Below are 25,128 nucleotides of genomic sequence, written 5' to 3'. Positions count from 1 at the left end.
CGGGCAGCTTGTTGTCCCGATAAATGCAGTAATTCATCAGTATGGCGGCAGTTTCCCACACAATGTACGGGATGATGAGATAGCCGGCAATGGGTTTGGTGTGGTAGAACGCAATCCCAACTGCCACTGTGCTGGTCCACACCGCCACATGTTCGTAGAGAGCCTGTGCACGAATGTAAAACGGATAGTCTTAATAATATTTTCGACCGAAGCGGAGTTTCGTGAGATTGCTCCGAAAGCGCTTAATGATACCGCATTCTGTTTCTGGTTAATGCAAAAATCATGTCAAAAATTTATGAAACGTGCTTCAATCGTTCTCAACTTAGAAATTTAGCTTGAACGTACACTGGTAAATAATTATAAATAAACCTATTATTTGTTAAGTTTGATGAAATCAACAAAGAGCGATTCTAATCGAACGTCAGTTCACAAAAGTTTGATCTAAAATCGCGTCCAAAGCAATCCCTAAACTCGCTTCGACCTAAAACTGCTGTAAGATTTAGGGATCGTTTGAGCGATTTGGGCATTGGTAACTTATTTTTTCCAAACCGTCTTAATTAAAAAGAAACTTATATATTTTTAAAAAATGGAGATTGCATATTATACAATATTCTTATGAAATTTTATTGATTATGTATAATCTTTATTTTTAGAAATATGAATTTTTTATTGGCTTGGAAAAAATACAAGTTCTCTCCTTCGTAATTATCATTGGAACTAAAAGAGAAATTAATTTCCGATTTTTCTCTTTTCACTAGCCATTCGCAGATTAATTAGGATTATTTTTAAGCGATGCGAATCTCGGAAAGATCTATCGTGATTATAGATGTCTTTCAATCAACGTAGTAATAATTCGAGGTTGGGAAGTAACTCGTTACTTGTAATGAAGTTACAGTTACAGTTACTTTTTTTGGTAACTTTAACTTAACTTCTTAATTTCTCTCCGTCTGTAACTGTAACTGAACTCAGTTACATTTGTTTATAACTAGTAACTAATTTAATAGTTACATTAATAGTTACTTTATATTTTTCAAAAATCTTCACAGATCACATTAAGCTTTGCCTAAGCGCATAAACGCCTTTATCGACACTTAATAATTTAAATGCAGATTTGGTATTTTTATTTTCATTGCAAGTAAATAACTGCAAAGTAACGATTCGTTACTTTTTGAGTAACTGTAACTGTAACGCGTTACTTTTCAGAATTGGTAACTTGTAACTGTATAAACTAGTTGCATTTCTAGCGAAAAAACTGTAAATGTAACTAGATTATTTACTTTTATAAAGTAACTTTCCCAACTCTGTAATAATTATGTGCATAGTAATAATTATAAAGGTAAAATTATAGACGGAAGACACTCAAACGGTCCCAAAGATTTATAATTAACGTATGTTTGATGCGCGCGTGTGTATGTATTATGTGATCAAATGTAATACCAATTTTATTTTGTGAGCCCCGAAGAACAGCGGCGTCCACGACCAGTTGAGTGCGACATTAAGACCGTAAATGCCGAGCGGTACGGCCGCTGCCTCGAAGCCACCTCCGTCTCGCCACACGAGATATGACGCGTAGCCCATTGTACAGTAGAGGGTGGTCCACACGGGCCCGAACACCCAATTCGGCGGGGTGTATTTTGGCTTTACCAGTGACTGGAACGAGAAATGAACGAATTAAGGCGCGGCGAACACATCTATACGTACAAAAGCGAAATATTACGTGTTATTATATCACTAGTGGTAAGGTGTAATTTATTGTAAACACTTGAGCATTTCCGCGATTGACACGGTAGACGCACGTGCTGCTTGGCTGCTCTTTTAGTTAAGTCTTCTTTCTCTTTCACGAAAAGAGATTTTGTGTAAGCAAAATAAAGTATCCCGAGATAACGTATCGGCACTTACTTTGCGAACAGATATCCGAGAGGAATAGCAGAAACGTCTGATTGCTGCGATTTTCTCTCGAATATTTGAAAAGAAAACAAAACCTCTCTCTTACGTATCCTTTAAAGTGAATACTCACGGACGGAAATAATTACAGACTGCCCTCAACCACCGGTTACACAAGCGTAATAAATTGCAGATTTGCAGTCATATATTAGTACTTTGTTACGAGTTTTTTTTAAGTGATTCACGAATTTGAATTGTTTGTCGGAGTACTTGTTATCGATCGATATTCATAGTCATAAGATCTTCATTTATCACATCAAGCAATCATTAATCCGTTAAATAAGCTTGAAACTGCATTTAAATTACCAATAAGAACAATGACTGAATTTCTATCGTTACTTGTATCTCAAGTATGAACTTTAGGATACATAAAAATTTATTTTTTTTATAGACGGATGTAAGTCTCAAAAGTTTGTAGTTCTTTTTTTTAAAGACTTTGTACATATGGAGATTATATGAAGAAGAAAATATCGAGATAATAGAACATGTCACGCACAAGAAAGGATAAATGTATTAACAATAATGATAAATGAATTCGATTGTTTTATGCGATTAACACAAATAATAATGGAAACGTCGTTTACGGTCAGGCTGGATCTTTAGTGTTTAATTATATTTTCGTGTATACATCTGTTTTCAACAAAGCAAACTGCGCCGATAACTTTCGGTCTTAAAACACAGTATTTAGTTGATGTCCAAATGGTATACGTAATTAAATTGATAATAAGATACTTATTCTAAACATATTAAATAGATTATCAATTATTTCAAGACCGAAAGTTATCGGCGCACAGTTTGCTTTGTTGAAAAAAAAATGTATACGCGCGAAAACATAATTAGACGCTAAAGACCCAGCCTGATTGTAAACAGCGTTTCTATTGCTAAGGTCCAGTTTCACAAACGTCGGTTAACTATTAACCAGAGTTCAGTCGACTTCCTATCTTTCTCTATCTTGTTATCCAAGAAGAGACAGAGGATCAATTAACCATGGGTTAGCGGTTAAACGACGTTTGTGAAACTGGCCCTAAGTGTATTAACATTTTCAGAGATTATACGAGGACTATGAATTTTTTAATAATCGGGTCGATGCGTAATTACAGATTCGCGAGATTGTGATTATTTGCTATGATTACTGATTACTCAATACAGCCTTCAGACACTTGTTCCTTTTCTTGCATTTGTGTATCGCGCACGATACGAATCGCTGTAACTAGGCAGATAAATTAAGTCTATACAACGACGTAATATTCCTCCAACCGGGTAGCGCAGTCTTAATTTCTCATATCTTAATGTGTCGCATGTGACAATGAGGCGGTCTCGTACTTACGATGGCGGTAATAGATAACATACAATTGCGAAAAACTAGATGAATACATGCAGTTATAATCATTTCTAAATATAAATAGCGCATAGTATATATTTATTATATATGACCATAAAATTAAGATTGTAATTACGAACCATGATTAAATATCAGATTATAAAGAAATATAAATGCAAGTAATTATAAATGATAATATTGCCGTGACAATTCTCGGTAGAAAGATACACGAAGCAGGCCCCGGATTTTCATTCTAAATGCTGATCGAACGATCCAGGTAACACCATATTACACTTGGCGAATCGCTCTTGTATCGATTCGTGCATATCGGACGACCTTCGCCTACAAACGTTTCCGCGAGTTTATATTTAGAATCTAGCAGCGAAAGCGCAGACAATGACGTAATATTCCTCCAATCAGGCAGTGCAGTCTTAATTTCTCATATTTAATGTGTCGCATGACAATGAGGTGGTCTCGTACTTGGCGTGTGGATCCTCACCTCGTACCAACTGATATTTTTCTGGGTGATTAAGCCGCCGACCCAGCCGCCAATGTTGGGGCAAACCGTCGCCGCCAGCATAGGCCAATTGATCCTCACCGGCATCTCGGCTGTTGATTGCGCACCTGAATGTAATAGGATGTGCAAAGTTCACGCGACTCCTTGCACGCTCGTGAACGTCGATAAGTGGACTGGGTGAGCTTATCTAAGCGTAGGATTGCAATGGCTAAACTATTGCTTTTCCAGGCAGTGACGTAGCTATCGTCGCCGGTTGGTGCGAGCCGGCTCTCCTTCTCGTCAGGTTCACTGTGTGCCACTCCTTATGCATGTCGACCTCTCACTTTCCACTTGGAAATCTCAAGTATCTGCACTTTGAGCCTGATGGATCTAGAAGTTGACGTATCGTTTATCGATTCATTGATCGAGCACCTTCGTTAACTTGACAGAAATGACAGTTGGAATTTCTTTCAAAGTTGAGATTTATATCTAAAATTATATCATGGACGAAGGAAGTAAGAAGTGAATAAGAGCATTTTTCAATTAAATCAAGCCGTTGATACGCACGCATCACTCAGTTTCTTAATTCGTCAAAAAAGATACATTATTAGTTATAATAAAATGGTCCAAATCGCATTACTGTCCAAATAATGCATTACAGAAATTGTATTACAAAATTACTATTATGTGTGTGTATAAATATAAATAATACATGTATACACATACATATAAATTGTGTATAATTTACATAATTCGTTGTTATAAGTTGCGTATATAATAAAATATTCGTGGCGTTCGACGAAACATGCCTTTTCACGCTTACACGATGGAATAGAAGTGTGAAACAAAATGAGAAACTTGTTAAAAAAAAACTCGGATTAGCGACTCGACGCGTAAGTAATTTTCAACTGCAAGTTCTCGTTGTAGAATTAGGCGGCTCGGCACGCTTTTATTTACACATGAGTAAATACATTTCAATAAATACATTCGGAGCAAAGCTTGTCGTAGTTGTACATGAATTATACATGAATCGTGTTCTTTTTATACGCGATATCTCGTAATACGAACAAACGTGTTCTTTACGCGATATCGCATATGTACTTTTATATACTTATGTGTGTCTTCATGTAGAATGACTACACAATTTTTAGATGTGTGTATAGAGTATTTTTGTTTCATCAGATATGAGCATAATTTCACTAGCAAACTTTAAGAAACAGCCTGTACATATACATTTTACGTGTTTGTATGTGTTGTGTATATGTGTACATATATACATATAAATTCCCCGCCAAAAGATTAGCTGGCATCTTATCAAACAGTTTTGCGTCAATATTTGCGCATCGTATTGCGTGTCATGATCGAACCATAATATCGTATGTTATTGATTTCATCAAATATAAATGCTTACGTTTGGTTCAAGCACTTTAATCCGAAGAATTACATGTTCCATAATGAAACGGCAAATTACGATTGTTCGACCAATGTGGAATAGACAATTTTCCTCCAATCAAAACTATCGAGACACCAAATAATGCTTAGATAATGAAGGATTTAAAGTGAGGCATGTTTTTCACCAGAGAATAAAAGACAAAAAATTTAAGTGTAAATTTAAGTCATAGCACTCGATTAATTTCAAATAAATTTGGTTAATTTTCGTCTATAAAGATTACTTAATTTTAAAGAATATAATGGAACACGATTCTTTCATATATTTGATACTTTCCTCTGTTAAAAACGTGACTCAAATTCATTCGAGAAGCCTTTTGTTGCAATTAGGCAAGTTTATTTCAGGACGGTCGAAGCGTACAAAGAACACTCTCGAGAGCACTCAACCCTTGGACTTTATCCAAGAGTATAGTAAAGAAAAATATGCGGAAACTCTCTTCTTCGTTTGTAGTCGAAGTCACTTACGCCGTATATGTGCATGTGTATGTATGTGTTAATTTACCTTTGTTCAACGCAACGAAGTACTGTTCGTTATATTTTAGAGCCAGCACCAACACCATTTTATAGCATAATCATTCAATGTTTTTACAATTGTTTCAAATTTTTTGTAACCGAGTTGAGCCGTTCATCAGCCTGAAGTACCCAACGTTCTCCCTTCATTCACTCTTTTCAACTTTATTGTCTTTATCGCGTGCGCTCCCCTCCTTTCTGCGATCGGGCTTAGACGCGAACAGATGATCCTTAATGCGTTCCTTAACGAGTTTCTGCGGGATTACCATGCTGGTGGTGGTGGTGTTACCCAGAAACAGCACGAGGAACATTGCGCTAAGCACCGATACATGCCACGTCGCCTCCGGGTGGTACGATAGTTCGAACAGCGTGTACGCGTTGTAAAGCTGAAATAAGTAACCGGCAAAGAGGAACGGCAGCAGGAACGAAAGGCCGCGCCACATCCACGAATGGAATCCCTCGATGGTGATGTCCATATTGTCCCTTTCGCCCAGTGCTTTTAATCGGTATAAAACGCCACGTTGATACCGAAATTGCAAGTACTGAACTACGCCTGAAAAGTGAGCGCAAGTTGAACATTTAGCTATCACACGCAATTGAGAGCGAGATAATGTTGTAAGTTGCATTTGAATTCTGGACAAACGACTTCTCTATTAAATCTTTAGCATTTTGCTGAAAATTGTACAACACTCACTGATATACAAGTTGAACCACATGAACTGGTTACGAAACTCGTACCACGATCCTGTGGTCGGCCAGACTAGTAGAACAGCGGCTATCACTGTCGAGAGGAAATGATGGAATCTCCACCAGCCTTTTATTCTTGAGCCATTCACTTTGAGTATACTTTCTCTTATCGTTAACGTACAATAGTACCAGACGAGGAGAAACATAAAACTAAGTTCTAAGGTCCTGAAATATAAAAGAAAACGCAACAGTTATAAAACATATACAAGTTTAACATGCACAAATATTTGTATTAGCACCAAGTGTAGCAAAACAATATATGCGAACGTATTATTTTATGTACAACTAGGAATTTCGTAGAAAGAAACTGCAATATCGATAATAATAAATTCAACGGATAATAGTATCTCACCTTATATTGGTAAATAGATTTAACACAGACAATACGAAGCCGATCACCGACAGCACTAATTTGAACTTCTCATATTCATCTTTGTACTTGAATCTAAAAGACAACATCACGTGAAATCACTCCGGGCACAAGATACGTTAGATTTGGCGCTTAATAGCGGCATACTTGTCATTTTTATTTAAGATGGAGACATTGACGCTGCCCAAGATAATTTGTAAGTAAACGCCATTGGATTTGGGTAACGTTTGCTCGATCTCCCTGAGCTGCTGCTCCCTCCTCGCCATAGAGTTCCTCAGGTCTTCTCGCGCATCTTTCGTGCTCAGCCTAGAAATGCAAACGTCAAATGGATTATCGATCCGGCAACACTTCAACCGAAATCATTACAGACGCTACAATCGTTCAATGTAGAGGAAAGTTCTCTATTATGAGACAGGACTCAAGAATACGCAGGCTGACACTACGCTGACTTACTGTTTCAGGGATTTGGATATTATGCCCATCCGGTACTTCTGGTGGGAGATACCTTTGACACATTTTGCCTGCAGCTCGCCGATTTCCTCCAATTTCACAAGGTACTCCCTGTTTAGTGCCTGCAAGCAAGTAACATGTCTCTTTAGCGCGCTACCGCGGTATCTTCCAATATCTTGATTATCAGTCAATGAGCGGCGATCGCAGATCGCGAAGTGTGATTTGTGACTAATCGATAACGAGCATTTGCCTACTCTCGTCACACCTCACGTTACACGGTGTACTTTCTATATTATCTTCTCGCGCAACTCGTACGATCGTGCATACATTTTTTTCTTTGTAAAACGCAGTTCACGCCGCTACATTCTTCCTTCCCTTCAACTCCACTTATGTCGCACAGGTCAAAACAATATGTTAATCGCGCGGGTGTCGCAATCGTCGCGGCGACTATTAAATTTCCGCAGTATCATTCGCCGCTATTCAAAACGCGGGCATCGCCAATCGGTAATTAACGGCGGAAAGTAGTCGCGTCAGGTCGCTCCCGCGTGATCGATTTATCACCAAGGTCACGCGGGCGTCACGTGACGTTGGCGAAAACGCTGAAAAAAAACCCGCGACTCCCTTTTCTCTGCCCATCTCTCTCCCTGCCGACGTCCAGGTCGGCTGCCGATCCGCGGGTCGCGATGCGATCGCGCGGGGACGTGCGCCGCGAGGGAGCGAGACCTAACCTCGTCGGTGACGTCCCGCGCGACAATTCTCACCTCGAGTTCCTTGTAATCCTGCGCCAGGTCGTTCCAATCCTTGAGACAGGTCTCGGCGTCGATGTCCATCGTGTCGGAGGGGGGGAGAGGGGGATTCGGTCTCGAGCGGAGACGACGTCCGTCGGGCTGTCGCAGGACGCGGGGAGACCACAGGTGGGATCGTCCGATCGCGATCTCTCGCTCTCCGTCTCCCTCAACGGTCACTCGCAACTCGCTGCAACTCGCTCGTACTTTCTGCACCCCGGAACGCGCGGCGAACGCGAGAGGGGGAGGGAAAGGGTGCAGGTGGAACGGCACTGCGAGGGTGTAGCGGAGTGTAGCTCCGCGGACCAGATGCGCGCGCGCGCGACACGTCGTTCCTCGGCGACGAGCGAGCGGCGGAATGCCCCGAGCTCTAGGGATCCCGCGAGAGTGGCGAGATGACGGCCGACGCCGGTACCCGATTGACGGATCAATCGGTGCCCCGTTGCCCGATAATGGCGCGATAACGTTACCGAGAGAGAGAGAGAGAGAGAGAGAGCGGCGCGTTCAAAGGTGCCGCGCATAGACGTAGTAAATATATAGACTGAGCGTTCCATTGAATAAGCTGAAGCTTGTGAAGCGAGAGACAGAGAAGATTTAAGAAGACTTTCTTTCTCTGTCTCACCATCGCGGCAAAGGAGGCGCAGGCACGATTCTTTTCTTTTACGATGGTGTACTCAGTGAGAAATGATTCGTCGAAACGATGTCGTTTGACATCGTTTCGACATCGATTCACGAGACATTTCTCGCTGGAGTAAGACAGAGAAAGAAAATCTTCTTAAATCTTCTCTCTCTCTCTCTCTCTCTCTCTCTCTCTCTCTCTCTCTCTCGATACTGGTCGATACCGCGATCGAGATGTATCGATACTCGGCGAACTTGGCGCACTTCGTAACCGCGAGCCGTGGAGAAACTGCCGTTGGGGAAGAGCGCGGAGGCGTCGACGAGGAAATCGGGATTGATCGCAAAGATCAAAAAGGTTTTGCCTTCGAGAATGCGCGACACTGCGCGCTTCATTAATCATGCCCAGGCGCCGATGCGGTTGTTGTTGATGCGATACGACAAACAGGTTTGGTGCGATCCGCCCTTTTTTTTGGTCCGCAGCTCGTTTCTTCTCGATTTTCTCCCTGTTCCGCATTTATTCGAAACTGTTCGAGGGAGATTAAGTAGAAAGGAGCGACGATCAGGGACGATTGATTTAAAGGAAGGCGGAAGGGCCGAACGGTGCGTTGGGGTGTCGCAAAGGTGAGAAGACTCTCGATTCAAGTTCTCCGACAAAAGGGACGTTCGCGCCGCCTGAAATGATAGCTCAACAGTGGTCGAGCTGAAGCGTGTCGCGACTCTCATCTCTCGCTCGTTTTGTAGGAGCCAAATGGAAGTAGAAGCGGAAAAGAAAAGAAGCTGGCAAGGGCCGAATGGTGCGTGTGCGTTGGGATATCGCAAAAGTGAGAAGACTTTCAATTCAGATTCTCCGACAAAAGAGACGTTCGCGCCGCCTGAAATAATAGCTCAACGATGGTCCAGCTGAAACATGTCGCGACTCTCATCTCTCGCTCGTTTTGTAGGAGCCAAATGGAAGTAGAAGCGGAAAAGAAAAGAGGCTGGAAGGACCGAATGGTGCGTGTGCGTTGGGATATCGCAAAGGTGAGAAGACTTTCGATTCAGATTCTCCGACAAAAGGGACGTTCGCGCCGCCTGAAATGATAGCTCAACGATGGTCCAGCTGAAACATGTCGCGACTCTCATCTCTCGCTCGTTTTGTAGGGACAAAATGGAAGAGGAGGCTGAGGAGAGAAGAAGATGGAGGGCCGGACGGTGCCTTGTTTATCAGATGCTTCGGAAACTCGGAGAATCCTTGGACACGCCGGATACGCCGAGGCGCGACGTAAAACTCCACGCAACCGATTCACTTTGAATAAACTTAGCATATCTCGGGATGTGATCGACGTGTCTCTCCCTCTCGGCCCTCGACGGGCCGTCTCAGCTACTTTGACATTCAGATGTCCGCGTCTTATAGGCACCTGCCGGGCGATTTAAAATCGAACGGGGAAGAGAAGAGAATTCTCTTCTCTTTTTTTTCCATCGAAGATGAGACGCTTTAAACATCGCCTTTATTCTCTGAGAGATGTAGGGTAATTTTTAACGGCGAGCCGACGACAATATAGTTTCCCTAAAAAGAAAAGAGTCGCTCAGTTACAAACATTATGGAATTAATCCGTGCGTACTTTAACGATACCTAAATGTCTCAGGTAGAAACCCGGGAAGCGAACTCGAGCACTCCTCTAAGTCGAGGCGAGAAGGATAGAACGGCGGCGCAGTAGCAGATAACGGTACCCGCCGCAGTCTCCTGCTGCAAAGCCCGTCGTTCACTCGCGTGGACGGCAGAAGGTCGTCTCGATCGGCTCGATGGACCACGCTTCCAGCCGGCTTCGCTTCCGGTCGGTCTGTGCCAGCGACCGGCAGCCAGGAGGCCGCATGCGCGGCAGTGAAGATCAGGATGCTCGCCAGGCGAGTTCGACAGTTTGACCCCAGAGAATCGAGCGTAGTTTGTTAGACCGGCACGTACGGGCACGTCTGAGTCTCCAGACGCTGTGTGTAAGGAGAGAGCGCGTAGAAGCCACGCGCGGGTCTCAGTTTTCAAATACAACGATTCTGCGATGAGACGGCGTTAATTCCTCGATAAATGTGATACGATGTAACGCCGTGAGAAGTGGACTAATTAGAAGCAAAACACGAATATCGGTGTGTATACATTTGCGTTATTAACCGCTGTTTAGGTCTCCCTAACAATCTTGTCTTTTATTTTTGAAATGCCAACCGGTTCGGACCGCGTTGTTCTCTTTTTCTCGCCGGCGGATTGAAATTCAGCTTGCCTGCATTAGAATGCATTATTTCACAGAATGAGATTAAATCGCGATGAAGGAATCGATCGCAAATCGAAAGCGCGACATAATTTAAAAACAACGCGAAACTGCCGAACTGAAATTACGTAACACGCACATTTGAGAAACACGATGCCAAGGGATAATGCGTTATCGTTAACGGCGCGCTTTGAGATTTGGTTGATACAACGTTCGCTCGCGTGAGTTAACGCGTCCCTATTTCTTTCGGAAAGTTCCCAGCGAGAAATGACTCGTCAATCGACGTCGAATTTGACATCGTTTCTCACTGGGTTGTTCATACTTTAAATTGTTGTACAGTAAAAACAGTACAAACTATTTTAAAGACCCGTGTTTGGAGCGCGCGTCTAGATTGTTACAAATAACAAAATTAAAAAAAGGAGGCTGCACTGGCTGCCCAAATTACACTTTGGCATCACCATCTCGTGTAATACTTTTATTTATTATATAGGAGAAATAATTCTAGAGAGAGAACAGTGTGCGTTTTTAACCTCGCGCTTATTTTTATACTCGGATTAAATGAAAAGTGAAGCGAGCTTACAGCTGATTCAGCGAAATTAAATGCTAGATAGCGCATTAAACATATCAAATGAAAATTATTCTGCAAGTAAAGACTATGCCATGGACGTAGAATGTCTCGGTAAATTGTAATTTTTAAATTAATCTCAAATGAAAATCAAACACGTACGTGCATAATAACATTTTACTTGTACCGTCCTGTTTTTCTTAAACTGCATTTTTATCTCCTGATGTTGGCGCGCCTTTCAGCGCGCATAATAAATTACGTTAGGACAGCGCGAAAGGGGAAGAAATATCGGTGAGATATCCGGGTACCGAGATACATCCTCCGAATACACGAGATCTTGAACGGTCGAAACAAAGGACTCAACCGTCGTGTTAGATTTAAACGAGGAAAAGAGCGATATTGTATTTACATGTATTGTAGTTACGTGTATTTGAAAACAACACAATTAAGTGCCGCGGCACATTAAGCCGATGGTGTCTTTTCGTTTGCCTCTGTTTTTACAAAACTTGCTTATCCCCGTTTGCACACATTAGTAGTCTTATAATAATTTCGTTGAGTTGAAGAAAAACTTGCTGAATCGCGAAGCGCTGAATCGGTACGCGTATCAGATACGATACGATCACAATCTAATTTCTCGTTGACAGCGAAGCTGCACGCTCGTTCTCTCCGTCTCGCTACACCCGGTGTCGCCAGAGAGATGCATACTACGCGAAGAGCATTGCGAAGATTCGCGAGATCGTTGAACCCCTGCGACGACTTCAAAGTCTCGTTCGCCAAGCGCGGAGTACTCGGGCCCGATCCGCGACCTGCGACACTGAACGAGAACGATGCTGCTGCTGCTCCTCCTTCGTGGAACATATCCGGTCAGGGCTTGGTGAGGAACTCCGCGTTATCGCGAACGTTCGCGCGAGATTTCGCCACTTCGGTGAGGAAGGAGCCACCCGAGCCGCGAGGTCTTCCCCTTTTCGGCACGTTGCCGTTCCTGATAGCGGCCGGTGGCCCGATGAAGCTGCACGAATACGTTGACAAGAGACACCGAGAACTTGGACCGGTCTACAGAGAACAGATTGGACCGGTACGAAGTGTCTTCGTCAAGTCGCCCGACGAATATCGTAAGATATTGATCGATTTCGCGGGTCCCTATCCGCAGCACTTTCTACCGGAAGCCTGGAAGCTGTACAACGAGATCCGAGTGCAGCACCGTGGTCTGCTCTTCATGTACGTATGAGTAGCACAATATATTGGCGCAATATTGGGAAATAATGTAAATCTCGTATTACCAATGTTGTAAGATGCCTTCTTCTATTTAGCCAATGTGTCTATTTAGCAATACTGGTTCAATATTGTATCAATGTTAGACCAATATTCTTATTACACTGTTAAATATTGGCCAATGCACTTCCAATATAAATCTAATATTATACATATAATTATTACCGTGCAATATTTACATTTATTCCATGGCCAATATTGGCTTTACGTTGGACAATATCGGCCAATGCATTTCCAATGCACTGTGCTACTAGAGATGTTTCTACTGTTGTATAACTCTTCTAAAAAGATCCGATGCAATTAGACATTAACGATGAGATTGCGTACAACATAATGTGAAAAGTTTGCGTCATATTGAAGGATAGCAATTTTAATTTTTTTTTTTGTATAATCTCTTTCACTAATCAAATATTCGTCCGAGTTCTCTTCCTCTCAGCGAAATGATTCGACTTGTAAAATAAGTCTATAACAAAAGAACATTGTTGGAATAGGGACGGAGAAGAGTGGTGGTATCACCGCAAAATCGTCAATCAAGCGATGCTGAAGCCTTCTCCAATGATGTTTCTGTGCACACCGTGCCAGGAAGTTGCCGAAAATCTAACAAACAAATGGAAGACGTACAGTCAAGCCGGCAAAGTGATACCGAACTTGGAACATCAGCTGTATCAGTGGTCTATCGAGGGTAAACCTTAGAGATCAATCGCATAATAACATTTTTAACGGCATTTAGCGCATTACACATTCGACGATTGCGTAAAATTGAGATTAAACGATCATTCGCAATTAACAGCAACGCTGATTTACGTGTTAATTCCCATTATAGTGACGCTGGCGACACTGATGGGTTCGCGATGGCGGGGTTGCGAGCCGCAAATACGTTCTGAGATAGAATTCGTGGCGTTGTTGGTACACCGGGTTTTCAAGTACTCCGTACCTCTCATGTTAATACCGCCCAAGGTGGCGATGAAGCTCCGATTACCAGTATGGACCAAGTTCGTTAAAACTGTCGATGCGGTGCTGGACAAGATACACAAACTAATGCCGCAAATAATCCAACATGACAACGACGGACTTTTAAAAGTGCTGATGAGTCATGGCATTGGCGAAGATAAGATCGCCAGAATTGTTACAGATTTAATCATGGCCGCCGGCGACACAGTACGTTTTTTAATTTATCAATATATTACAGGATGTTTTGTGATTTAGCGAAATTTAACAAGAAAAAAGGCATTGTTTTAAAGCAAACTTTTTCAACAAAACAAATATGACAAGTGTTATACGTAAAAGAGCTCATCTCCCTCTTGTTTACGTTCTCAATTCATTTGAAATTGAATTATTATTTCTTTTCGTTTGTATTGCTAGTCATTACTAGTGTGAGATACGTACATGTATAATACGAGGCATAAATTTAAATCTAAAACTCAGATAGGGAGGAGGGTATAATTATTTGAAATTGATGACTCAGCATTTGCAACGTTAAATATTTTTCAATCAAAAGTTATTTTGGTTATTGGAAAAGTTGATTTTATATTACTTTTGAGAAATTGATATTTTATATTCTGGTGATAATGGAACATTCTGCACCTATAGCAAAATTATTATATTAATTAATTAAGATAATTCTGCGATCGCTTATTTAGACTTCGGTTACCTTGCGATGGACGTTGCTCATGCTCTGTAATCATCCCGAGCTGCAAGATCAATTATTTCATGACATCAAAGATTTACCACTGGAAGAAATTCTGCAAAGTCAGCTGTTGAGGAACATAGGGAAGGAAACCTTGAGACTATACCCAGTTGCACCATTTCTTACGAGATATTTGCAGACAGATGCTACAATTGGTGGTTATTTTGTGCCAAAAGGGGTAAAAACTTAGTAAAATTTGCTCATTTGCAAATTATTCGCTCCGTTGAGACACTAGGCGAAACAATTAATTGAAAGAAATTAGAGACTTACTTTTTTTTCTAGGAGTTAATTATCATATCGCTTTATTCAAGCAGCCGCGATGAGAACAATTTTCCACGACCCAACGACTTCTGGCCAGAAAGGTGGGTGAGACTGAAGGAAAGTTTACGCGATCATGTAGGAGTGAGAGACGCACGTGCCAGTGTGCCGTTCTCGGCAGGCCTGAGGAATTGCGTCGGTCGCAAACTTGCGGAAACTCAACTGTCTCTTACTTTGGCGCAGGTGAGCCACCGATCGTGCAATTAATTCCAGTTCATGACTACAGCTGTACATCGTTTTCTTGTAGATCATTAAAAATTTCAAGATTGAGTGTGAAAATCGAGACAGCATTAAGATGATTTTACAGTTGATCTCCGTGCCATCAGAGCCTCTCAAGCTGAAGCTAACTGACAGAAAAATATCATGAGAACATAAAACGATTGCGGAAAGAGGATCAATGAAAATTTTATTAATAATGCAATGCAAATAAGTAAATTTAATGTACATATAATTCATTATATTTGTTGAATGTGTATATATACATGTTATGTATGCACGTGTATATACACATACCTACATAGGTACGTACCATAGGTAATCCATAGAGTTCCATACAGACCAATACTCGTACTTTTTAAAAAAGTTTTTTTTTACAACTTTCGAGATATCTTATTTTTTAACAAGCCAATACCATTTACTTATATCTTGATTTGCCACTTTGGTAACTTAGTTTTAATTAAGTCTAATATTTACATATTTGCATGCTAAAATATTTAAAGATATGATTTGAATTAAAACATTAGTCGAAAAGCATACTGTCGTTATAAGAGAATTTGTTGACAATATGTATCTCACTTCAAATAAAATTTTGTAATAAAAATGATTCCACTATAAATATTTATTATGAAAATAGACTTGCAAAATTACTAAAATTTTTACATGAAAAATCAAATTAAAGAAATATCAAGAAAAGCACTTTGTATTACGGTGTTGTAGCATATTAAAAAAAAAAGAGATCTCGAATACAATGCATTTCCGGAAATTTAAAGAAAGGCTAAAGAAGATGCGTATTTTTTAACAAGGAAATATACTGGTCTGTACATTACTTATTAGACACCTTTATATATCAACATGTCCCAGAAAACTCGATATGACTCTTTTACTGACAAATTCTGTGGAACATTTAAGACGAAATACGTAAAAATGGCGGGACTATCAAAGCGCCCTTTTGTACAATTGATTCATTGTACATTGAAATTGACAAAAAAATTACTTTTGAGGAGCGGCACCTTCACAATTGTATTTATGTACCTGAGCGCCCGAAATCTCCACAAACTGATTAGTCAACTCTAAGTGTTTCCCGTTTAAAAACTACGATATACTAAACATATTTACATAAAGATTTTCATCTTAGAAATTTACAGAATCTGTCAGTGAAAGGGTTATCGAGCTTTCTGTGATATCCTGTATACGCGATGCATGTAGAAAAATGAATGTGCAAGAGCTTGTTCTCACGATTTTTATCTATAATATACATTATCTTTATATCTTCGAAATATTTCATGAACATAACTTGCAATACATTTTTAAATACAGAAAACATTAATACATGGAAGATGACGATTTTATAAGTATTTCTATGTTATCTACATATATTATGTATAAATGCTTACAGTGTGCTTAAAACATCTTAAAACATGTATAGAATTAATACATTATATTAACGAGAAATAAAACGATAGTTACACAAGCATATGTCTCTGAAAAAGATATTTCTATTAATATTGAAAATGCATATCAAATAAGGTAAATGTTAAATAAACTATCAGGCATAATACTAATAATAATCTAATCAATAACGTTATTTAAATTCTGATAAGCTTCATAAATATCACAGATATAATTTTATATTGTTTGGTTACATGATCTTTTCGATGTTTCACGATTAAACTTTTTTTTTATTAATGGCATGCAAATAAAAATTTACAATACAAACACTCAAGTGTCAAAGAATTTTGTTTCAAATTTCACATCACTGCAGCAAATAATATTTCCAATAATAATTATCTCTACGTATCTTAAACGCAATGTTGTTTGTAGTCTGCATTAATTCTTTTGACAAGATACGGGAGAGAAATTCGATACCGCAATCACGATAAGAGAGAATTCGAAGAGTTTTATCGAAGTGCGTCCAGGTTAGAGAACCTTGCGTATTTACTATTTGTACAGGTATATTCGACAAAGCTATATGTTTTTCGAAATGATTTATAGAAATGTTAAAGCTTACCCTGAAAATCAATTCGTTCCGAATGGAAAAGTGCATCAAGCTACATTCATTTGAAATGAATGAGTGTTTCGATCAATCATTCAAGCGAGTTAATTTTAACGATATGTCCTGAATAATTATAAATGCTCAATGATTATTGCTGCAAATGTATAAAAGATACAATTATCTTTGCGACAAGTTGAATTTTGCAAGAAAAAATGGTGATCGTATCGGAAGCTGGTCCAATATTTAGATGATTATGCGTTTTCGATATTATACTAATAGGATATTTTTTATTCCACTCTTCTGTCACTATTAAAGTCCATTTTTATCCCAGATACGCCCTGTGTAATTATCGAATAGTCTCGCCATTAAAAATATTAACCAAGCTTATGCAAAGAATTCTCGTAAAAAGGTTCTGGAGAATAGAGCAAACATAAATTAATGATAAATAAGCTAAGCTTACTCTATTCTTATCTTAGAGCCCACTCGTGAAAGATTCACCATGCTGGTTGACAAATCATTCTATTCGTAATTGCAATGATCCGAATTCGATAACTCTATTATTTTTAACATTGGCACAACACATCCAGGATTATGTTCCTGATCTCGCATAGGAACTCGTCGAAAGTATTGGTGACGTCATAGAAATCGCGGAACGTTTGCATCGTTTCACTCCACGACATCTTCGCGGTAAGAAAGCTCTTGACACAATAAGATCTGAATTCGTGGCAGGAGTGGTTTCTGGCCCAACGCCAAGCTTGGTAGAAGTTCGTATGATTTAGTCTGTTTATGGATTTCTCAGTCAGCGTGTCCACCAGGTCCGGCATGAGGAAATAGTCTGCCAGCAGCACGGCGTCCAACAGCGACTCGATGCTTTGTTTCTCAAACGTATATACAATGCTAGCGCCGCCGCTCGCCGCTAGTATCAGCGTCTTCAGGCCTTTGCGCGACGAGTTCTTCAGTCGTATTCGCTTTTTACTCGACTCACTGAAGTTACCCTCCAGCATGACGGAGAAGACGGGGGAGCATTGGCACAGCATTCGCCTGCAAGCCTGAATGGTCGTGCCGTCGTCCAGTTCGAACGTCACCATCGAGGATTTTGTGCGGCTCGTCTCCTGGAGAGGCAGTTCCGGATAATCGCACAGCTCGCCGACCTTCGTCGCCGTCTCGGCGGTCGAGTAATCGTCCGAATGGATCTTGAGCGTTTTCGCCAACTGGCAGATCGACCAGATTGCCCGCTTGTGTAACTTGTTCGACGAGTCCGCCAGCAGTCGGAATATCAGTTGCAGCCCACCGTATTTCTTCAGCAAGCACTTGAGAGTACACTTCGTTTCAATGAGAAGCGGTATCGACACCGCGGTCAGCAGCTTCTGCTCCTCTTCGCCGCGCAACAATGTAAACGATAGCTGACCAATGGCACCGCCGGTCTCCGCCACCGTGCGCAAATAGCGTGTGTACTCTCTCGTTTCCGGCAGAGTTTGCACTTCGAACACACACCCCTGCTTCAGCAACGGCATGAAGTACACCACGTTCCTGAACAAAACAAATCGGGAGAAAGGTAAATGTGATGCGAATGAAAGCTTTCTAAAGTGACGAGTGCAAAATGCAAGAGAAACAATTGTGTGAACACAATGTTTACAATTTGAGAAATCTTACCCCATGATCCTCCTCAATACTTTAATTGCATTCTCTTTTAGGTATTGCTTCTTTGTGTGTTTTATATAATTCATTATCCCTTTGATAGTCGTGGCTTCGGCTAATTTGTTGATGGGCTCGGTGTATAAAGTCAGTCTATTTAGCATGTATAATGTATAAAATTCGCTAGATTCCGTTTGCGAGGACGTCTGAACGTTGTGGTGGCAAGGAGACCAGGAATCGGAGTCTGCTTCAACGGTTAATGATTTGTAGCTCCTAGGGGAAGCAGCTTCTTCCTCTACAACAGAACATACGGAGATATGAATTTAAACAAGTCGCTTGAATATACGTTGTCCAAAATCTTGCGTCGGATCACATGTAACGAAAAAAAACTCATCAATGGCACAAATAAAGAAAGACACTGTACCTTCATTGTCGCATTCCTTATCGCTATAAACCGGACTGTAAATGTTATCTTCGAGATCGTCAATTTCCGTATTGAAATCGGAGTAAGGTGGCAAGGGCGGTGTGCTGGGTGACGACGAGGAGGAGGCTCCACTCGTCGCGCTCCTCGGACTCCAATCGTCGCGGCGATCTATGTTGTAGCTGCCACAAAGAGAAATTAATGTAGTTAATCCCGATATGAAATAACAAATTAATTATTCGATTCCAGATTCGGATGGCACGCGCACATCACAAATATTATGCAATCTACTTTACCACAAGGCGGGAAACTTGTTAGGCCTCTTGCCTTCCACAACCAGGTAATGATCCTCTATCACGGAATCGCTGGGACGTTTTCTCGATATTTTGTTCCTCTCGTTGTTCTTAGCCACGACACTGGTCAGTTTCCCTACCAGGACCTCCACTATGCCGTGCTTCGTCAGTATGTCGAGGCTTATCTCGTCGTAGACAAACATTGAGAGACCCATCAACAATGTATAATGGTGACGCTCGTACTCGGGCTTGCTCAACATCGTCACGATCAGCTGCAGTCCATCGCCTTGCTGGATCCTGTTTCGATTCACCGAATCACAACAAAACAAATTCAGACAGTGCATTATCTCCTCGCTCAAAAAGCTGGAGTTGGCGTCCGCTGTGCTTATCAGCGCTACGAGCTTCTCGACCGCGCCGGAAATACCAAGATCTAATCGACATTCAAATATCGAGCAGAGAACGTAAAGGCATTTGACAGCCAGCTTGTTGCCCGTGCTGCAGCAACGCATGAGACACTTGTAGCCACACATATCCTTGCTCACACACATCTGCTTGCCGCATGCCTTGTTATAGTCAATGAGAAATGTGCACATGGCCTTCAGGCACGCGTTTACGAGTTTGTCGTACTTGGCCACGTTGGACTTCTTTTCGGCCGTGACGAATAATTGAGCGATCAGTTTGATAATTTCCAACTCCAGCATCGTCTTCCTGACGTCTATTTGCATATAATAACCATTACTTCCATAACTACCACAACTACCTGCATTCCAGATATTCCTGTAACGCAATTAGAATACAATTAGACCAGATATTTATAATTTTGTAGCGGAAAACGCACGAGATTTACAACGTAATAAATTTTTATCTTATATATTATAGCAAAGTTGAGCAAAAAAGAAATTAACACCCATGTGAAGCCAGGAACAATTTCGTACCTCACAGCTCTGACGGCCATGCAATAAGTTTGTTCGTCGGTCTTCGACTGCAGAAGTGCCACGAGTGCCTTTATTACCCCGGCATTGCACAATTTCTCGGCGTGCCATCTACACTCGGACAAGTTGCCGACGAGCCTGCAAGCACGACAGTGCAGCATGGCATTCGACTCGAGGTTCTCTATTATGAGCACTACGTTGAATCCTATCTTGCTGTTCCTTACCTGGAATTTTGCAATTGATTTACTCACAATGAAAAAGAAGAAAAACAGATCAGACCTTTATTGTCCTCCCTTTTACTCTCTATCTTCTATTTTAATTTGACATTTCCCTATGTCTTCTCTTATCTATTTGATGGACATATTTTTATTAACAGACAAGAGTCCTTTATTATGAGACAGGCTTTCTAATACGAGATAGCGGGGTTTCTGTTAAATTAATAGGCACCATCTGTTGAGTTCACCATGAATTTTTTGCCCTCGGGGCGAAATCTGTTCAGTGAAAAATTTACCCTTAGACTGTGTAATTGTTGCAAAAAAGATTTGTGATCGAATTTGAGCGTTGAGAACCTGCTATCTCATATTAAAAACCTATCTCATGATAGTGGACTTTCCTCCATTATTATTAGCATTATTACAAATCTAGGTAAAATATGAAAAATAATATAAAAACGTGGAACATATTATTTTGTGTTTCCAATACAGTTGCTCGTTCGTACAGTGCAACAACCTGATATAATCTCACGTTACGAATCAGTAAATGCTCCTAAAGTGACAGTTCTCTTCCCGCTCATGCATTCACGTTTACCGCATGATATACGACCATATTAGAGCGAAAGAAAGCAACACGGAGCAATAATATCTACATCCTGTCTGATTGTGAGTAATTGTAATGAAAGTGAGGACACAAAAGAAATCTTTGATCTGCGTTGTACATCAGCACCTCCCGCGGTTCTTTCTTTCTTCGCTTCCGTTCTCTAATTATATATTTATTCTGAGCACAGAAAAATGACTGTGTAGCTATACAAAGCGAGTAGGGAAAAGTCCTCTATTATGAGACAGGCTCCTAATATGAGATAGCGGAGTTTCCGCTAAATTAATCGTCCGTTGGTTCCACCACGAATTTACGTCCCTTGGCGTCAAGTCTGTTCAGTGGAAAATTGACCGTCAGATGTCGTGTAATTGTTGCGAAAAAAGATTTGCGATTGAATTGGACGTTGAAAACCTGCTATCTCATATTAGAATCCTATCTCATGATAGAGGAATTTTCTCTACATCTTGGAGTGCACTCGATAAACTTAGCGATAACTTCAACAGTTTCACTCTATTAATATATTAAGTGGAGAAACGGATGAAGATTATTAATACAAAATTGATATTAATAATTAAAAAAATAATAGAAAAGAAATTGAATATTGCTACGGTGGCCCCCACAAATAAGTAAAATCTCTACTGTCATAAGATTCCAGAATAGCTGCAAGTTGATTGGCTACACATTCCTCGAAACTAGAGCTTGAAACCAAATTCTAGCATTGTGAACGCGGGCCTTTAGATTCGCCAATATTGCTTCAGAGTTTACTTCTTTTGATACGTCATACAGCTCTGGAGCAGTGTTGACAAGCCTATCCAATACTCCTATTCTGTAAATCTCGACAACAGTTCCGTTATCATTATATTGTTATTAGTACAAGTGTAACACGTGATGAAACAGGTGACAATATAACAATACTGTCGTTTTACAAACGCCAGTTAACTGCTAACCGAAGTCAATTTCGTATCTTCTAAGTCGTACGACAAATGTAACACCAGTCTTAGACCCAGTTTCGCCAACGTCGCGTAACTTTAAGCTTAGCTTAATTCGTTCTTTGTCTCTTTCTGTTACTTTAGAAAGAGACAAACGTGAATTAAAGACACAAGTTAAATGACATTTGGTTGAACCAGCCCTGAGGGCCCCGTTTCGCCAGTGTTTACCTTTAATCTTAGTCTGGTTTAATGTTTGTCTCTTACCAAGGGTACAGTTGGAAACAAACGACAGCTTATAGTTAATTGACGAAACCAGGCCTTAGACAATAATATAAAAAAAGAAAAAAAGAAAGGGAATCGATTAACCTCTGGTTAGCAGTTAAGCAACATGTTTAGAACTGGCCGGGAGACTTATAGAATAAGAATACGGAGGCTTAAGATTGGCCGAAATGGGCCCCGAGCGTCGAATCGACGACGTTGTTCAGCGACCTGGCGTGGAGCAGCGGAAGGAGGCGTACCTTCTTCCTGACGTCGTCGGTCATGCAAGCATCCGCGAGTACGCTCAGGCTCCTGTCGACGATCCGCTGGTTGTCGCTGCGCAGGAGCTGCACGAGGATGTCGAGGCAGTCGGTCCGCTCGAACAGCTTCTTGCGGTGCTCCGAGTCGCTCTTGAGCTGGTCGAGGCAGGCGGCGATGCCGCGCTGGTTACCCGTGCGGAAGTGCCTCGCCAGCTCCGGCGGCTCGTCCGGCGGGGTGGTCCCCGGCGGCGTCGTCGGCGGCGTCGTCGGCGTCGTCGTCGTCGCGGCGTCCTGGTGGACGTGCGACGCCGACGAGAATTGGACGGACGTCTGCGTGCCGTGCGACATACCTATACTGCGTCGTCGAAATCGTCCTAGGCGCCCGCGCGTTTCCGCCGTCGCGCTGCGTCGCGTCGTGACGCCGAGCGCGTGAGTCCGAGCTGAGCCTCACCGCCCCTCGCTCATTCCGAGACGAATTCCTCTCTTCGCACGGAGCGGATCGCACACGCGTCGATCAAGAGGCAGAAGTTACATGGGCGCGCGAGATGACACTTTCAGCTCTTTACATTGCTCCCCCCCCTTCCCGTTCCGGGGGAAAAAATTGCACGACCGCGGGCCCCGCTGCAGGCGGTGCGGGCGATGGCAAAATGGATCGACGAGGGGGGAGGTGGGCAACGTCGTGTGATAAATCTTGCAAATCGCGCGCTGACGCGCGTGCGCGAGGTACGACCACGTGACTGGTTTTCTAATGCCCAGGATGCTGCGGAAGTGTTATTAATAGTTTCTATTGCCTCATATATTGAATTAAATGTTGGATCAGGCGTATGCGTGTGCAGCTAATATTTGTTTATAGTATAACATATACTAACTTATATAGTATATATTTTCTTTTCCACAAATTATTTAAAATACTTATAGAACTAGTATTTACAGTTATGCCAGAAATATTGACCACGTTTTATATCATGTCTTTTGGAACTGCTAACATCTTCTGCAGTTTTCCTTTATTCCTGCATCTAGGCCCGGTTTCACCAAACGTCGCTTATTAATTCGTGTTTATCTCTTTCCAAAGTAACAGTGGGAAAGAGACAAAGAACAAAGTAAGCTAAGCTTAAAGTTAAACAACGTTGAAACCGGGCCTAAGGTCGCTTAACTTTACTCGTAGTTTAATTCGTGTTCGTCTCTTTCCAAAGTAACAGTTGGAAAGAGACAAAGAACGAATTAAGCTAAGCTTGAAGTTAAACAACCTTAGTCGTATAAAGCGACAAGAGAGGCCGCATGTAGTGCGTTCGTAGTTTTTTCTGGAAAGCATTATAGATCATTCCTGCATTTAATGAAACGTAACTGCGCGCGTGCGCGGTGGCGCGAGTGCTAGCAGACGCCGTTGACTTTGAGGAGCAAAGAAAAACAGAGGAAAGAAACGTAAAGCCCGTATCAGACTACGGATTGGGATTAGATTGAAATTTAACCAATCACAGTAAAGTTTACTAATCTCAAGTTCAGTAACTTTTACTCTGATTGGTCAAAATTCAATCTAATCCAAATCTCAATCCGTAGTCTGATACGGGCTTAAAGGTTCGCATCAGACGCGCGATTTGCTATTGTATAATAAAATTCTCGGATATGTCGTCGTTTGCCAATGCGAACCTTCGACATTGCTCGCGACTCATAATTCGGTATTCGCACAGCGCATAAACGTATTTGCATAAAGGATCTGATTAGGCCATTGTTGACATTTTAGAGTGAAGAAACAGTGCTTGGAATTCAGAAAATTCAAACCATAAAAAAAATTCAATGCCAACGGCATACGATACTGTTTTTCCTACTGGATTGCTTGCGAGAGCCAATCAGGATGCAGGGTTTTAGATCAGATGACCTGATTGGCTCTCGTAAGCAATCCAGTAGGGAAAATAGCTTAATTTACAATTGATTGATAATTTTTACTAATATTAAAAATATTAAATTAATCATTTGTTTACAACGTTTATTAAATTCTAAAATTCACCAAATCGCGAGCCAATCATCTAACTTTCAATGGTTGTGCAACTGTTGAGTGAGCGCTCAGTATGATTGATTAATACTTTTAGATCCAGCCAATGGCCGCGTTCAGCAGACACAACTGTTGAGTGAGCGCTCAGTGATTTCTTAATATGATTGGCTGGATCTAGAGCTACTAGATAAAGGGGAGCTGACTCGTCCGCCATCTTGGAGCCCAAACGTTTGACTTTAACAAATGCATTTCGGCACAAGATATGAATTTCTTGTTCTAAATTAATTGTTAATAAAATCCAAATTACGTTTTTGTTTTTGGAAAGCTATATTTTTAATTAATTATTAAAGCTATATTATTAATTTAATTTGTAAATAAATAAAAATATAGCTTTCCAAAAACAAAGACGTAATTTGAATTTTATTAACAATAAATTTAGAACAAGAAATTCATATCTTGTGCCGAAATGCATTTGTCGAAGTCAAACGTTTGGGCTCCAAGATGGCGGACGAGTCAGCTCCCCTTTATCTAGTAGCTCTAGCTGGATCTAAAACTATTAACCAATCATACTGAGCGCTCACTCAACAGTTGTGTCTGCTGAACGCGGCCATTCATA

General features: G+C 41.2%; 4 protein-coding genes across 5 annotated transcripts in view; 1 reads left to right on the top strand and 3 right to left on the bottom strand.

Moving 5' to 3' along the window:
- LOC105565386 (translocator protein) overlaps nt 1-4,223 on the bottom strand; it is a 5,552-nt gene extending 1,329 nt beyond the window's left edge. Inside the window, exons 1-3 of the mRNA XM_012018532.1 lie at nt 3,765-4,223; nt 1,438-1,650; nt 6-163 (exon numbers count right to left, since the gene is read on the bottom strand). Coding sequence (XP_011873922.1) covers nt 6-163; nt 1,438-1,650; nt 3,765-3,869 — 476 coding nt within the window. The 5' untranslated portion in view covers nt 3,870-4,223. The remainder of the gene's footprint in view (nt 1-5; nt 164-1,437; nt 1,651-3,764) is intronic.
- Nucleotides 4,224-4,327: 104 nt separating this feature from the next.
- On the bottom strand, nt 4,328-8,292 carry LOC105565344 (transmembrane protein 120 homolog). Its single transcript, XM_012018460.1, has 6 exons — nt 8,049-8,292; nt 7,291-7,409; nt 6,985-7,143; nt 6,820-6,912; nt 6,415-6,632; nt 4,328-6,273 (listed from the first exon to the last, which is right to left on the bottom strand). The coding sequence occupies exons 1-6, from the start codon at nt 8,115-8,117 to the stop codon at nt 5,867-5,869; spliced, it is 1,065 nt and encodes a 354-aa protein (XP_011873850.1). The 5' UTR covers nt 8,118-8,292; the 3' UTR covers nt 4,328-5,866.
- Nucleotides 8,293-8,787: 495 nt separating this feature from the next.
- LOC105565343 (cytochrome P450 315a1, mitochondrial) lies at nt 8,788-15,218 on the top strand. 2 transcript variants are annotated; one of them, XM_012018458.1, is made up of 11 exons: nt 8,788-9,311; nt 9,432-9,511; nt 9,632-9,710; nt 9,831-9,951; nt 10,316-10,808; nt 12,137-12,710; nt 13,256-13,446; nt 13,588-13,922; nt 14,405-14,629; nt 14,734-14,952; nt 15,017-15,218. In XM_012018458.1, exons 6-11 carry the CDS (start codon nt 12,190-12,192, stop codon nt 15,134-15,136), a joined length of 1,611 nt encoding a protein of 536 aa, XP_011873848.1. In that variant the 5' UTR covers nt 8,788-9,311; nt 9,432-9,511; nt 9,632-9,710; nt 9,831-9,951; nt 10,316-10,808; nt 12,137-12,189; the 3' UTR covers nt 15,137-15,218. The 2 variants fall into 2 exon arrangements, with proteins under 2 accessions (XP_011873848.1, XP_011873849.1); XM_012018459.1 differs by having other exon boundaries at nt 9,432-9,710; nt 10,320-10,808.
- Nucleotides 15,219-17,523: 2,305 nt separating this feature from the next.
- Nucleotides 17,524-23,042, bottom strand: LOC105565385. The gene is made up of 6 exons (XM_012018531.1): nt 22,523-23,042; nt 20,266-20,486; nt 19,334-20,107; nt 19,041-19,219; nt 18,635-18,911; nt 17,524-18,511 (listed from the first exon to the last, which is right to left on the bottom strand). Exons 1-6 carry the CDS (start codon nt 22,868-22,870, stop codon nt 17,545-17,547), a joined length of 2,766 nt encoding a protein of 921 aa, XP_011873921.1. The 5' UTR covers nt 22,871-23,042; the 3' UTR covers nt 17,524-17,544.
- Nucleotides 23,043-25,128: the final 2,086 nt, after the last annotated feature.

This window comes from Vollenhovia emeryi, unplaced genomic scaffold, assembly GCF_000949405.1.
Source record: "Vollenhovia emeryi isolate VEMERY1.0 unplaced genomic scaffold, V.emery_V1.0 DF939153.1, whole genome shotgun sequence".
In the NCBI taxonomy this organism is placed as follows: domain Eukaryota; kingdom Metazoa; phylum Arthropoda; class Insecta; order Hymenoptera; family Formicidae; genus Vollenhovia; species Vollenhovia emeryi.
The sequence above is the reverse complement of the archived record's forward strand: the minus strand, read 5'-3'. Positions and strand labels throughout refer to the sequence as shown.